At 40.7% G+C, this 15,638-nt stretch overlaps 1 protein-coding gene across 2 annotated transcripts in view; it reads right to left on the bottom strand.

The window, feature by feature from the left end:
* Window positions 1-15,638, bottom strand: part of triob (trio Rho guanine nucleotide exchange factor b) — a 97,838-nt gene that overhangs the window by 38,355 nt on the left and 43,845 nt on the right. For both annotated transcript variants that reach the window (XM_052066399.1, XM_052066398.1), the window contains exons 11-23: window positions 15,029-15,259; window positions 13,868-13,990; window positions 13,460-13,651; window positions 9,919-10,088; window positions 8,923-9,097; window positions 5,525-5,720; window positions 4,402-4,568; window positions 2,648-2,767; window positions 1,577-1,675; window positions 1,391-1,483; window positions 1,086-1,235; window positions 829-943; window positions 318-433 (exon numbers count right to left, since the gene is read on the bottom strand). In XM_052066399.1, the coding sequence (XP_051922359.1) occupies window positions 318-433; window positions 829-943; window positions 1,086-1,235; window positions 1,391-1,483; window positions 1,577-1,675; window positions 2,648-2,767; window positions 4,402-4,568; window positions 5,525-5,720; window positions 8,923-9,097; window positions 9,919-10,088; window positions 13,460-13,651; window positions 13,868-13,990; window positions 15,029-15,259 (1,947 nt within the window). The remainder of the gene's footprint in view (window positions 1-317; window positions 434-828; window positions 944-1,085; window positions 1,236-1,390; window positions 1,484-1,576; window positions 1,676-2,647; window positions 2,768-4,401; window positions 4,569-5,524; window positions 5,721-8,922; window positions 9,098-9,918; window positions 10,089-13,459; window positions 13,652-13,867; window positions 13,991-15,028; window positions 15,260-15,638) is intronic.

The following is a 15,638-nucleotide window of genomic DNA, read 5'->3' as shown; positions in this document are numbered from 1 at the left end:
TGATGTCATTTCACACATTTTAGACAAGAGAACAATTTCATATTCATATTCATGGCTTATTGCACACCAAAGGAGCAGATGAATGATGAATTTTAAGACGATATACTCACTCTCTGCTGACATTGGGTAATTAACACTTTTATTTCAGAAAGAACAATTGAACAATACTTTTTATTTAAATGAATTTAAACATGACTATTTTATAAATTCAGTGGGGAATGACATCATGCTACCTCGGTTTCTTTTCCATTACTAAGAGTGTAAAATGTGATTTGTGTACTCACACACATTCAGAACACGAATGTACAAAAGCACACCTGCTTGGCGCTGCGTTCAAACACCACATATTGCTGGCACTGATCTAGCCTCCGCTTCCTCATGGTCCAGAAGTGTAGCACCCTGTTCTCTCGCTGCAGCAACTCATTCAAGATGTCTCATGAAAAAAACACAAACACAACGTTTTGCGTGAATTAAACAGCAACATAGGAATTCAAACGGTTTGTTGGTTAAATCATTATTGAAAACATGAAAAATAAAACGAGGGAGAAAGGTTGATTGTCTAAATTTTTCGCCCTTATAATTTGACCATTAACCATGTAAAAACCTCACTTCAACATTCAGTGTTTGTGTCTCCTGTAATGGTTTATTTTCACCACAATGGGTGGTCTTTGAAAATGACCATGAAAACATTTGTTCACAGGTTTCAGTGCAGTGATATATATATATATATATACACATACATACATACATACAGTATATACACACACACACACACACATATGTTTTTTTTTTTCATTTCAAGATGCTTAGGCTTATTCATCCACTTACTTTTAACCTGCGTCTCCGGCGCTTTGACATGTGACAACATTCCAGGCATGTTAACACTGTTCCTGTGGAGATACTTCAGGAAGACATCCGCATTGCGTCTAGCCAGTGTGCAGGCCTGTACAGAAAGTAGCCGCAGAGACAAGGGACTGACTGAGTACATTTTCCATTACAACTCGTGGTGAATCTTAACTATTGTATGAGCAATTGCATGTGTTAGCAACATTTTCTTTCATTTTTTCATGACAGAGACTTCTCACCTTGAGAAAAGCCTCTTTCTGCTCCAGATGTTTGCTGACCATGGGGGTGACATGATCTGACTCGCTGTTGGGGCCCAGTTTATCAGCACCACCACACCAATCCTCTTCTCGCTTGTACTCCTGCTCCAGGCTTTCCAACACACTGCATACCTGAGATAATCATGCGACACACAAATCCCCATAAATGTGACTCTGCAGTCCAAGGCTTCTGCTGCCACCGCACACAGAAAATAAGCTTGAAATAAATATGCACATACGATGGCATCCGGCATCCCTTGCACAAACCGAGTAACGCACAAACTCACCTGTTCAGAGGTCTTATAGAAGGCCACAGAAGCATTAACCAGCTTGAGTCTGTCTTCCATCTTCAGCATCAGCTGCTGCCAGTGGTCTGCCACCTTCACAGTAAATGCACACATGTTAGCATGCTGTCAGCTCGCATTTTGAAATGTTTGTCTATCAAAAAGTGACAGTGTGGGGCCTGGGGGTACCTTCTCTGCACAGTCTCGGATCATGTCCATGTCGTAGTGGTTAGCCTGAAGTAGACCCTCTGCCTTCTGCTGCACCTGTAGTGCACTCTGATGGGTTTTCTATAGGAGGGATGAGCAAAAACATCATTTGAGTCATGGTACACAAATTGTTCAAGTCAGTGGTTGTCAAACTTTTACACCAATTACCACCGAAAATAAATACTTAGTTCTTCAAGTACCACCATCATGGCCAACATTACATTACAGGAGCATAGTAGCCTAAGCGTTGATCAAAAACAGCAGCGAGGTTGTATTCCTAAAACTTACATTATCAATCGAACATTAACACTGTGCTTAAATAATGATTCAAATCAAATATATTGCACATAAATGTTAAACAAACTTCACATTTAATTAATGTGTAAAAAAAACTCAGTGTTTATGTGGATATTGAACAATTGAACTATTTTAGCCAGTGACTCTTTAACACAACACTAACTGGGGAAAGAAAGAGGCTTGCCGACAAATTATTCATTCATCATACCATTTCTTGTGATGACCTGTGAGAAAGAGTTGGCATGTTGGCATGACATGGCTTGGAGAATCAAAAAAGTGAAAGTGAAAGGTAGCAACGAAGATTCTGAAGTAGAACTACACGAACTTGGGCAATATTAAAAGGACTCATCAAGAAAAAACTGCAGCCATCATCTTTCGTTTTACAAACTCAAAATTCTCAAAACAAACAAACAAAAAACAATGTTTTCCAACCAAAAAACCAGACAAAACAATCCCTCCCTCCCCGGTGAAAAAGGGGATGGGAGGGGGAATCCTGAAAAAAAAAAACATGAAAAAATCTTCCATCCATCCATTTTCTAATCCGCTTATCCTCATGAGGGTCGCGGGCACGCTTGGAGCCTATCCCAGCTGACTCTGGGCAAAAGGTTACCCCTGAACTGGTTGCCAGACAATCCCAAGGTTCGAGAGAAATTCGGATACAGGGTTGTTGACACGACTGCTAACAATAAATTATTACTCCAGACTCTAGCAGATTGACATGCTGCTTCACATTACTCTCAGCGATATTTGGTTTACCTCAATCGCATGCTGAAATTGCTCGTGTTCCTTCTGCAACTGCTCAGCTTCTTGTAATGAACTGGCCGTGATCAGCCCGGCGTTCAACATGGACTCGCCATTACGGATCCAACCCAGCACCTAAAAGACAACACAATACATACATAAAAATGTCTCAATTTCATCTATTTTGCTTTGTGCTATGTACAATAAATGAAGTGCGGCAATAAAGAAACCAGGCTATGGCAGCTGGGCGCATGACATACCAATTGTCTAATTGCTTATGTCACTAATCCACTACAATATGGTTTCTTTCGATCACTCTACGCTTCTTATTCATTCATAATCTGCAGTCACGCTTCCCCATGCCCTCAATGTGCTTCTCGTCCCCCTGGAGTTGGCAAAAACATGGAGGAAAGCATCAATTTGAAATTCCTGATTAAGTTGGGGAAAGGCACAACCATGTCATGTCAACAGCACAGCATCTCGCCGCAAAAGCTGGATGATGATGTCACTTTTGTCAGTCATGTAATCCCATCCTAATATGGGCTCCTCGTCCATCACCTTCTCTCGGCCACTCCTGAAGCATTTGTGCCATTCGGAGACCCGTTGCAACATTTCATGAGACCTGTAAGGCTGTCGGAACAATTTGAAACACTCAGTTGGTCCTTTTCCGAACTCAACCAGGAATCTCAAATGAATTGTTTCCTTCATGTTTGCGGCACCTCATGTTTTGCACAAAAAAACATTGGGAGAAGCCAGCAATATTGTAGCACAATTGTGGCAAGATGTTAAAAGATCAGGCGCACAGAATCAGTTACTGTAAGGAATTGAGTCATCGCAATGTTGCTTCTTTGTTGCCACACTTCTTGTGTGTAGGTCCTTATCATATTGCACAAGTGTACCTAAGGGCTTTATTCACCGTTTTCTTTTTAAACCTAGTCATCTGCTTTACTGTGTATCCTATATTCCTCACACTGTTTTGCCCAGAAATACATACTTTGCTGGTGGAGTCGTGACAAACAAAACAACAAACAAAGCATGCACTTTCTCTTTGAATGACTCAGCATGCACACCTGCAGTGTGGACAAAGCTCAAAACTGCGACTCAACCTTGTCTGGAAAAAAAAAAGACGCAACACGGTTAAGATGCCTGTTTTCAGTTACTTTATCAGGCCAGTGTTTCCATTGCTGTTTCAATGTCCTGAGGCAGCACATGTATGAGTGTAACCTACAAGATGTACGCACACGTGCTGCGAGTGCAGATTGTCACATGTGAGTAATCTCTCATACCACAGCAAATTAACCCAATCCAAAACCCCATTTGTAAAACAGGGGGAAAAAAGTACATGACAAAGATCCCAAAAATCTACAGATAATTTCAGCACTGAACGTGACAAATGACAAAACATTGGGTCATCTCGCTATCTGTGGGGAAGGGATAAAATTAAGTAGTTTGGTTTAATATTTGTTTGACCTTTGCCATGCAGTACTCAGTGTCTATTATGTTCACTGCCTTTACATCAGAAACAAATAGAGAGGGAGAGAGGGAGAGAGAGAGCATTTATGTAAGGTGAGTCATCAGTGGATGTCATGTAGAGACAGAACCATGCTGCTGTGATATAATTGGAAGCTGTGGCCTAAGGTGCTATTAAAATGTTGTGAACTCAATATCCACCACCTTTTTAATTCAATTCAATGAATAAGACAAAAACTGTGGAACATTTGAATGATTCCCTCTGTGCCGACTGTTTTTGGTTAACTTCAATCATGTACCTGTTTGACCTCAGCCTGCAGGTGTCTTAACTGGACACACTGCTCCAAATGCCTGCGGTGCTGTTCGGCTGCCAGGTCCAGCTCCTGCTGCTTCTCGTGGAGAAACTCCAGGAGATCCTGAACACGTGTGGCCATGTCGACATCTCGGTCACATAACAGCTCCACGCCTGCACGATAAACCAATGGACACACACGGTTAAAACTGACTGATAAATACTCTATCACAACAAACACACATTTTACAGGTACATTAATGTTTGCATTAACCTGGCTCTGCATTTAGGCATGTTGCAAATTGCATAACGGACCTTAGTAAACAACAAGTATCTGCAGGCAAACAACGTACTGAAGTGGCGATTACAGATCATTTATTCTGCGACAATCAAGGGTTCAGCTGTATGTACACACCAAATGTGACATCTGCAGTTATAGTCACCATATGATGTTTGTTGTTTTTTTTCTCTTTCTTCTTTCTTCTTTCTACATACATTCTTGCTGCTGGAGGCTGTAAATTTCCCCAGCGGGACGAATAAAGGATATCTTATCTTAGCTTATATCTGGCATGGCAATACAGTGGCAAATGAAAAACGAGGCAGAGGTTTTATTCCTACAAAGTATATATAATTGTAAGCCACTGGAGTATGTAATGTATGATGCACAGTTTGAATATTATAGATTTTCATCTATTCAATATATGAAAATGAAAAAAAGACTAATTGAAACGTATTGCACATAAGGTTGAATAAAAATGTGACTAAAAATGTTGGTGAATAAACAGTTCTGAAAGATCAAGCGCAAATGAATTGCGCTTAATGTATTACAGGTACATAGTTAAAAGTTACAAACAGCGAACATTAAAAAAAAAAAAAGTACTGAACTGGATTTTTTGTTTTTTTTAAGCCACGTTACATACAACATCATGCGCAGTTTGACTTTTTAGTCCAGTGACGCTTGTGTACCACTAGAGTGAATCCGCATATCAACAGTGGTACATTGGGTCACTCTTCCTGACCATGATCAGTCTGACACTGTCCAAATATTTACGGACCTAATAGTATTTGTGAGACACTAGAGCATAGGGCGTCTGTTGAGGATATTTATATTTTTTATATTCTTCACTCACCTGATGCTTGGACCTCTGTGACGTACTGGAGCAGCTCCTGGCCTTGATGGATAACGTCAAAGGTGAGGTTGTTCATGGTGAGTGCCTTGTCTGCATGATGCTGAAGCCTCTGTTCAGCCAACGTCAGGTCCTCAGTGTCATAATCGCTCATCTGCTGGGTCAGTTCCTCGTTCCATGATTCCAGGTCAGAGATGATCTAAGGTGGAAAACAGGAAAGGAAATTCATTGCTGTGGAGCCGATCTTAGCCATCTTCGGGCAGTAGGTGGGGTATATACCCTGAACCAGTTGCCAGCTAATGACAGGGCACAGAGAGACGAACAACCTTCCAAGCCATCACTCGTACCTCGGGACAATTGAGAGTGTTCAATCAGTTTGAATTAGGGTACACATCTGCACACATTACATTCTGAGATAAAAGCCTCCCATTATTATAGAAGCTTGGAGCTGCCAATTTGGGCTAAACATATTTTGACTGGCAAATACTTTCAAATTTACAGGACTTGGGTGTACGTTTGAACATATTTAAATACATACTCGCAAGTACGTTTGAACATATTTGCTCGTCAAAATATTTTTTTCAATTTTTACTCCACATTGGCAGCTCCAAGCTTCCGTCTATTACAAAATACTTTAACAAGCACTCTTTTTAAATAGTCTGCCTGTGACACCCACGCATGCACACCCACACCCACACACAGAGCTACCTCAATTGGAGCAGTGCTCCTGTTTTGAAGAAAAACATCAAACCTCAAGCCAGACGGCCACTGTAACCTAATAACGCCAATATGTGATAATACAGAATAATAAAAACAAAATATCTGCCATAATGAGGGATAGTGTCTCACTCTGATTTACAGCTTGTAAAGCAGAGATGTTAGTGCTTGTCTTAACCTCCACACTGACTCATGACACAATGGACTTCTTGGCCGCAAGCAGATGCATGTTTTAATTGGGCGCTGGTCAAACGAAGTCAAAAGGTTTGCTCGGCAGTTTCGACACTTTTTCATAACTATAACAATCATAATAATAATAATAATTAAATGATGTGAAGGTAAATTGTAAATAGTACTGCGATTTATCCATTTGTGTTCATATTGTATTTAATTGAAAGATGTTTGTTGTTGTTTTTTTTTTCTCTTCTTCTTTCTACATACATTCTTGCTGCTGGAGGCTGTAAATTTCCCCATTGTGGGACAAATAAAGGATATCTTATCTTATCTTATAACCTAACTAACCACAGTCAAACGTGACCTCTGTTAGAAGAGTTGATTAAACTATCCATCCATCCATTTTCCGATCCACTTTATCCTCACATGGGTCATGGGGCGTGCTGGAGCCTATCCCAATTGTCTTCGGGCAGTTGGCAGGTTACAGCCTGAACTGGTTGCCAGCCAATCACAGGGCACACATACACAAACAACCATCCTTGTTTACACTCACACCTATGGACAATTTAGAGTGTTCCATTACCCAGCCACGCATGTTTTTGGAATGTGGTAGGAAACCGGAGTACCCGGAGAAAACCCACGCAGGCACGGGGTGAACATGCAAACACCACATCGTAAGGCTGGAGCCAGAATCAAACCCTGCACTTCTGCACTGTGAGGCTGACGCGCTAACCAGTCGACTAATGGGCAAATTGAGGCAAATTTATAAGCCCACCAACTTACAGACTAGAGTTGATAAATCACAAGGAAAACGGGACCGTATTTTCCCGCACTCTAAGGTGCACCGAAATGTGTGTATACACACACACACACACACACGCACACACACACACACACATACACACACACTTTTATTAATTTTTATTTTTCCCCACAATGCATTTCAGTGGCCGTCATTTATCATGGACTGTCACAATTCGTAGACCGGGCTGGTACCTATGTCCTTTGAGATTTATTTATTTTTTAAAATAACCCGCATAACAAAAAAACTAACAAAAAAAAAAACCCTGAATCATATATTTTCCAAATCTCTAAATACTGTAGACTCAAATACAGATACGTCTCTGACATTGCTGCAGGGTTTTAAGCAGATTGATTTTTCACACACAAAGTTCAAGATGTACCTTTCATGTACTGGACTGATCATTTCACTAACCTGACAACCGAGAAGGAACTTACCAAACAATCATCTACAATCTTCCTCCCTCTCTGCATACAGTTGAGTAAAACCCCCTCAGCGGGTAAAAAGATCATCCTTTGATCTTAGTGCTTATAAAGTCCAATCGAGAGAGGAGATAAAAGTCCTTTGTCTCTTTTTTCACAGTAGTGTGCGGGAATCATCTGAAGAGAAACCTCCAAGAGGAAACGCATGTCTCACTTCACTTCAGGCACACCCCCATTTGACGCAGGAGGAGGGAGTGTCCTTGTGTGTATGTGCGGTGGGGAGAAAACTAAATACCTCCCACACCCATCACCGTGACCTGGATCTTTGATAGATTAATCCCTTTTGTGATTTTGGATTGAGTGATTTGCAGCACTGCCACCGCCCTACGAGCTGAGATTCATTTTATCTTGTGGTCTGAACAATAAGGTCACAATCAGTATTCTGGTTTTCCTAGTGGGCTTTGAGTTGAGTCTCTCATTGTTAACACTCCCTTCAATTTTTCTAACGTTGTCTGATTGTGTTGCGGTGTCTGTAGCCTTGTTTTCTGACTGTTAGAAACTGTATCACCACTCTTCCAACTAAAGTCAGCCAATCATCCGTTTCATCAACTGGTCTGATGCTACTTAAAGACCCCCACCTTTTTGCTGAGTCTTTGTCAGCGAGTTTTTCTGTTCATTATATTCTGTTGCTTGCCACATTACAATTAGGTCTTAGTGCCTCTCCATCTTGCCTAACTTGCAATATGACACATTTCCCCAGTGTGGGACAAATAAAGGATATCTTAGAAGATTGACTCAAAATGTTTTCCAACTCTCTAAACCCAACGGCTTGGAAACGCATCGGTCACTTTCAAGGCAGAATCTCATATTTTTAGCTTATCTTAGTGTGCAGGGAGTGTCACACGGGTGGAATATTTTTAAGAATCAGTCACTCTGGTGGTCTCTGTTATTAATGCATGCACAGTAACATAAATGTAGCACAAGGCAAACATGTTTTTTGGTGTGTGAATTCTACCGGTAATTACTTTTTGTCAGTAAGTGGCAACATTAAAGGCTCAGTTACCCTCCAAACTGCTAAATAATGGTCCCTCACAGCAAGATGTTGGTTTAGCGGCATGATGATAATAAGAAATGGAAAATAACACGGTGGGATTTGGGAATTATTTTAGAAGGGCATCATTAGAATAGTATATTTTCTTTCATCTGATTATTTGGTTCTTCTTGTGTGTATTCGAGCAGCTGAGGGTGAAGGAAAATAAATCAAATTCCGTCATACGGCTCCTTACATCTATGGCATCCCTCTCAAAGATGCGAAGCTGGAGAAAGAGTTCCAGTTTGATCTTCCTCTCTTGAAAAAGCTCTTCCATCTGGCCCTGGGCCTCATCCAGCTGCTGCAGCACACTCTCGATGTGTGCCATGGAGCTGTTGTGGGGTGTCTTGTTGCTGGAGATGGCAGAGTCTCTGTGAACACAAGTCCGGTGAAGACAAGAACTTCAGATGTGTCAAAGTGCTGTTTTTTCAATTCACTGTTGGAATATTGTTCAATATCGGGAGTGAGGGGGGAAATTAGCACCCCATTTAGCATTGATATGGATATTATTTTAAAATTTTAGGTTCATAGGCATTAGTTTAATATGCTTACCGTCCATCCATCCCCCATCAAAACTTGGACTGCTAGAGCAGTTAACTCGTGAGGGGGTAAAATCCCTTCAGGCAGGTGCAGTCATTGAGAGATTTTTTTTTATCGCCTCCAAAAGGTTGTGCAGCAGAATATTATGTTAACAGTAATGCCATTTTTGACTGAATGAGATTCATTGAATACATTTTTAAAAATAAATCTGTGCTCCCCCGCCCCTCCAAAAAACTCCCAGCAAACATGGTTGTTATTCACCTTCGTTTTCAGTAAAATTATATTCTACACTCAAACTACAAATGTATGCAGCAAATATGGTTAACATATTGTAAAATTATATCAACCGTGTATTTGTTGCAGTTTATAGTGTTGTAGAATTCTGCCTCTTCATTGCTGTCAGTAAAATTCATTTCAGATAGATTGTACACAATATTCGATCCTGCAGTGACTCCCATTGGAAACGTTACGTTACGTCATTTTTGTGTGAGGGGAGATTATTTTCACACTGGATAATGCTGATTCGCAGTGATTGTTAAGTCAAGTGCAATTCAAGAATAAAATCAACAATTTGTTAGCAATAAGAAAAAATACCTGAGCTCAAACTCTTTTGCACATTGCTGTTCTGGCTGCTTATGAGAGTGATGCTCACCTGAGCTGCTGTATGAGGTCTTCACCTTCCTTGATGACATTGACAGTCGCTTGCAGGGTGGTCTGCTGTTGCTGACCAAAACGTTTGATCAAATCCTGCACCGCCTCCACAGACTCTGCGTAAACATCATCCAGCAGTTCCTTCTGAAGCTCCTCCAACCACGTCCAAAGCTTGAACAACAACAAAAAAAGTCGAGCCAGTGAAAATGCATCATCATCGGCACACAAGTAGCTGTTTTTGAAAAATCAAACAAGTGTGAATAAAAATAGGACCATATTATCCACTATGTGACACAATGCACAGTTTATATTGTGGAAGTGTCAGTATAAACATGCTGGAGGGGTGAACACATGTACAAGGGGACGCAAGCTGCCAAATGTACACAGAGAAGATCCAAGGGGGGAATCTGAATCCCACCAGTTCTGCTCCACTCTGGTGTTTTGTCAGTGGTCATCTTTGTAACAGATTAGCCATCTGGGTGATTTGGCTGGGCACATTAAAGCTCTGGCAAAGACATCCTGGCTGGCACCCGCTGCTCGTCTAACACCCACAATGCCTTTGCAAAATCTCGTCAACCTTTGCTGCCGCCTCCCCCGAGTAACATTCTGTACATATTACTTCGCATTCGGACACACATTCTTGTGGCCGACGACGTACACTTACTGTTCGCGACACTGATTACATTTTCACAATCTAATGGGAGATAAACAGCAAATACAATATCTCCCTTTAGTATATGACATTAGCATTTCTTGATTGATATGCGCTTTCAATCTGAATCACCCTGGGAGCCGTTAAGAGAATTCTGCCCCCACTTTGAAGGTGTGTGTAAGAAAATACAAACAACTTCTCAGTGCATAGTACGACAGACTAGGGCATTGGCAAAATATTAATTTGCTCACTGACTAATACTCGCGTTTAGTCAACTTAATAGATCATATATATGTAAATCGCAGCACATTGCACCAGTTAGCAGCTGCTTTTGTATAATCATCATTAAGCTTCCAGCTTGAATTGGTATGTAGAAATTAATGAGAAAGATTTGAATTAAATTCAACTTTGATTAAACTTTGCAGCTTGGACCGGCATTCCCGACATGCTTATAAATGATCATGCAACTTAAATGGAACATTATTAGCTGAAAATGGAACAATATATACTGTATATATATATATATATATATATATATATATATATATATATATATATATATATATATATATATATATATATATATATACACACACACACACACACACACACACACACACACACACACACACACACACACACACACACACACACACAACGCAGAATTGGACTAATACTATGAAACTATAAATACAAAAGGAAATATTTGTAAACAAATGTCACTCTTCTCTGGCACAAAACATTTTTCTTTTAATGTTAAAGGTCTGTGATTGGCTGGCAACCAGTTCAGGGTTTCCCCCACCTCCTGGCCGAATACAGCTCCAGCACATCCTGCGACTCTTGTGAGGATAAAACAGATCAGAGAATGGATGGATGGATGTTGAAGGTAGTGAAATCAGATGAGTATAATATGGAAAATCTACTATGCTAAAGAAAACTAAAATAAACCTTGTGTTGGTTTTGAATGTTTTTGTTGAGCCTTGTATTGAAACAAAATGTTTAGTTTTGCCTCATTAGTATGTATCAAGTAAAAGTAGTAAATTGAGCTACATAATCAAAATGAAGTATGTACCGGTACCTCAAAAAAATACAAATAAAATAGCACCGTAACATAGTATATTGTACCAAGTTGGATTATGTGTTTTATTGTTATGCGTTGCCTTTAAGGGCTTGTGGCAAATATGTCACGCTCTGTTACTATGAGTGTCCCTATTTATGAGTTCATAAACACAACACTCTGTTCTTGGTCGCGAGTGTGGGAATGGAGATAGACCGTGACTGAGCCTGGGTGCTGTTCTGGATTACGACGACCGCACCTGTGCGTCACAGACAAGCCAGCAGGAGTAGCGGTTTCAAGAGGCAAACGAAAGGAACAAATCATCAATATATATAAACGACTCGCCGACTATCATCATCGTGACGAGTCGACTCATTGATGATAGCCTAAAACACGAATTATACGAATACCGTGTGTGTCTGATCGAGTCAAATGTGTAAGTACCCGTTCTACTCTGTAAAATAACACCATATATTTATTTAACAATATTTGGGACATTCAATCATTTTATTTTCCAAATTATAGTCAATCAAGGGGAAATTCAACTCACACGCTGTTGTGTACGGGGATAGGCTCTGGGTCACCAGTGACAAAAATGACGACCAACAGTCATGAAAAAGAATGGCTAGATGTGTTTTTTTTTTTGCCATAACTTGATCTGTGTACTTGATTCCAACTTTAATTGTTTAGATTTGCTGTACAGCATCCAATAGCAGCAAACGAGTTGGAATCATTCACCTATGAACACCAACAGGTATGTGCACACAACCGCACACACGCGCACACATACACTGACCTGCACTGGTGTGAGCTGACAGATGGGATGAAGGCGATTAGTCCATATGGACATTAAAGACTCAGCTTCGTTAACACTGTGATACTGTGATTCTGCCTGTCTTTATGGGTTAGTGAAAACAGGGTCCAGCGTTAACACATGCAGAGCAAGGTACTTTGTCAGTGTGAAAAGGTTAATTTGGACACTTAAATGTGTGATGTGCATCATTGATATAACCACTGGAGGAGGTAGCCTGAGTCAGAAAGAAACAAAAAACATTCCTCCAGACAGCTTGACTGTTAACTAGCAAGAACAGCACACATTTTGAGCATGTAATTATGCATGACATGTAAATATTGATGCTAGTACTACTATTATTCTTGGATCTGGGCCAGAGACACGTACCATGCTACCACTGCTTTTTTCTTTTTTAACCAGAAAACACAGATTTGCATTTACCGTGTGATAAAAAATTAATTTGTCTTGTTGTCATACCATATAGCATCTCAGAAATTCATAATACCATTTTTCTAGTTGGATTTAACTGGCATAAGTTTGACTTCTGAGAGCATGGTTACAGATGGATGAAGAGTCTTGTGATCTTCTGAAAACGTCATTATTGGTTTCCTGCCCAAGAATTTACATTTGATTTTCTTCAGACAGCGTATATAAAATATTAGCTTATGCTGAAGAGACCCACATTTTGTTTGTTGAATCCAGTGAGAAATGGCAATACTATGAAACCGTTTAGCGTTTCACACTTGAAGCGTTCAGACGTCTGTTTCGCGGCTCTGAAGTTCTGGGTTTGACTCTTGCCTCTGGTCCGAGCTTCCTCTGACATTTCAAAACAGGTGTGTTCGGTTAATCGAAGACTCTGATTATCCTTCTGTGTTGAATGTAAATGTGAATGCATGTTGGCAATCAGTCCAGGGTAAACCCAACCTCTCCCACAGTCATCTGGGATAGACTCCAGCTGACCCGTGACACGAATGAGGAAATGGATGGATGGAGGTGAAGGGGTCAAAACTGTGCGAAGAAAGAGCGATAACAGGACGCACCTCTTTGACGTGCGTGTGGAATGAAACAGACATATCCAGCAGAACCTTGCGTTGTTCGACACGTCGCACAAAGTCCTGGATGCGATCTTCAAGCTGGTGGGCCGCCTGGTAAATTTCCTCTGGGTCACATTCTCCGGTCTGAGCCAACTGCTCCGCTGCCTCGAGCAGCTTGTCAGCATTCGTGTAGGTGTTCTGTAACATGAAGATTGTGAACAATCACCCATGTACTTTTGACCGTCTGGAAAATCTGTAGCAACCAACTTCAAGATAGATATATTATTATTCATACCACAGTTTCTGACAAACATTTAATCTAACAATAGTTTCATTTGAATTGACAGACATAAATAGATAAATAGACAAACAGAAAAATTGATTGAAAGCTGAACGTGGACTGTTCAAGCTCACCTGCGCGACCTCTTCAAAGTCCTCATGTCTCTTCTGCAGCGCTCGTGCTCTGTGCAAAGACTTTCCGACGCCAGTGTGTTTACTCAGGAAAGCCTCACCATGGTTTTCTATCCAGTCTAGCACCTTAAAACACACAGTGGACATACATTTCATTTTAACCCATGTGTTGCAATTTCTACAATTTTTGTTGATTTTTGTGTATTGTCACCTTTAAATCAAAGACAAAGCATAAAAATTGTGTTATATGAAATATTCCAATTCATGTTATCTATACAGCTGGGATAGGCTCCAGCACCCCCCGCGACCCTAGGGAGGATCAAGCGGCTCGGAAGATGAATGAATGAATGAATGTTATCTATACAGTATATAGATTTATATTTATGTTTTGGTCATAGCACAGTACCGCTTTTATTGTCCATAGAGGGCAAAAATACAAAGAAAAAACATCTGAAGTATATGTGTATGTATAGCGCTGATGCCACTGAACATGTCGAGTGGTTGAAAGTAAAATAAATATTCAGGAATAATATTTTTACCATTTTTGTAAAATTGTATGTTGCATTATATAAGCGGATTTACATCGACTGCAGCATATGGGTTAAAGTACAAACTACATTGTAACAATGCAGTGCAGTTTTAAAACCAGTAGGTGGTGCACCCGACTGCAATGGCGCTGAAAGCCTTTAAACCCCCCCACCCCCCGCACCCCACCCCTACACTATGAGGCAGCAAACTGCATCGCCATGGAAACCACTACCAAGAGAGAAGGGTGATGAGAGGCAGAATAGAGATGTGGCAGAATAGAAGCAGGCAGGATCGAAGATGTGCAAGCCAGATTCATTGAGATGCTGCATAAAAGAGATTGAGGATGAGAGTGGGAGGGGGTAGAGAGCAACAGAAGAGTTCATGCCCGAAGGGTAGAAAAGAGAGAAGGTGCCGCACACTAACTGAGTAGTTTTGATGTAAGAGCTTGGCCACTGAGACTGTCTCACAGCGATTTGCTCAGTCGACAGATGATCTCCCTTTCGGAGAAAGCGCATAAGTCTTCCTCTATATCATGCACTCTGCACTCCGGTACTGAAACGCTCACCGTTCCGAGTAAGACAGCAACTCATCAATTATAAATTGCTGCATTTATCTCATAATATGAGTGTTGCTTACTTGCTGCACATCCTGCTGGAAAACGCACAGCTGCAGACGTTGGTGAAGGCGAACTTTGCGATGCTGCCAAATATTCTCCAGTTGCCTCTGATGATGGAGCACCTCGTGAATAATATCCAAGACGTGGTGTACTGCCTTGGAGTAGTTCGCCGATGCCATCAAGGAATCTGTGCTCCCTGGGGTCAAAGGTCGCTGAAGTTTGTCCAAGAGAGACTTCCCATCTTGGCTCACCTGACATAGGTGAGATGTAATTTGAGATGCGTGGGAAAAAAAAAAATCACTATTATTATGACAGCTACCCAAAACAACCATCCGCCATCAGCTACTTGTGATTTTGTCTTTAAAAGTGTGCAACAATTTTTATTGTTGTGATAGCATGTAGTTAGCATGGTTAGCATGGTTGCTGAAATGGGAGATTTTCTGTTTGCTTTTTTTTACTGTCTGAAATTTTCTCATGGAGCACATAATCCAACATTGTCTCTAATACACGAATAATTAACATAATATCAAATTGTGATCCCTGCTACTAATGAAAAATCATTATCGCAGCCAAGCATGACATATTCTATCTTTCTGTAGGTGATTATGATTTCGCTTCGTGCCGGTTGTA

The sequence above is a fragment of the Hippocampus zosterae genome, chromosome 5, assembly GCF_025434085.1.
Source record: "Hippocampus zosterae strain Florida chromosome 5, ASM2543408v3, whole genome shotgun sequence".
Taxonomy (NCBI): domain Eukaryota; kingdom Metazoa; phylum Chordata; class Actinopteri; order Syngnathiformes; family Syngnathidae; genus Hippocampus; species Hippocampus zosterae.
The sequence above is the reverse complement of the archived record's forward strand: the minus strand, read 5'-3'. Positions and strand labels throughout refer to the sequence as shown.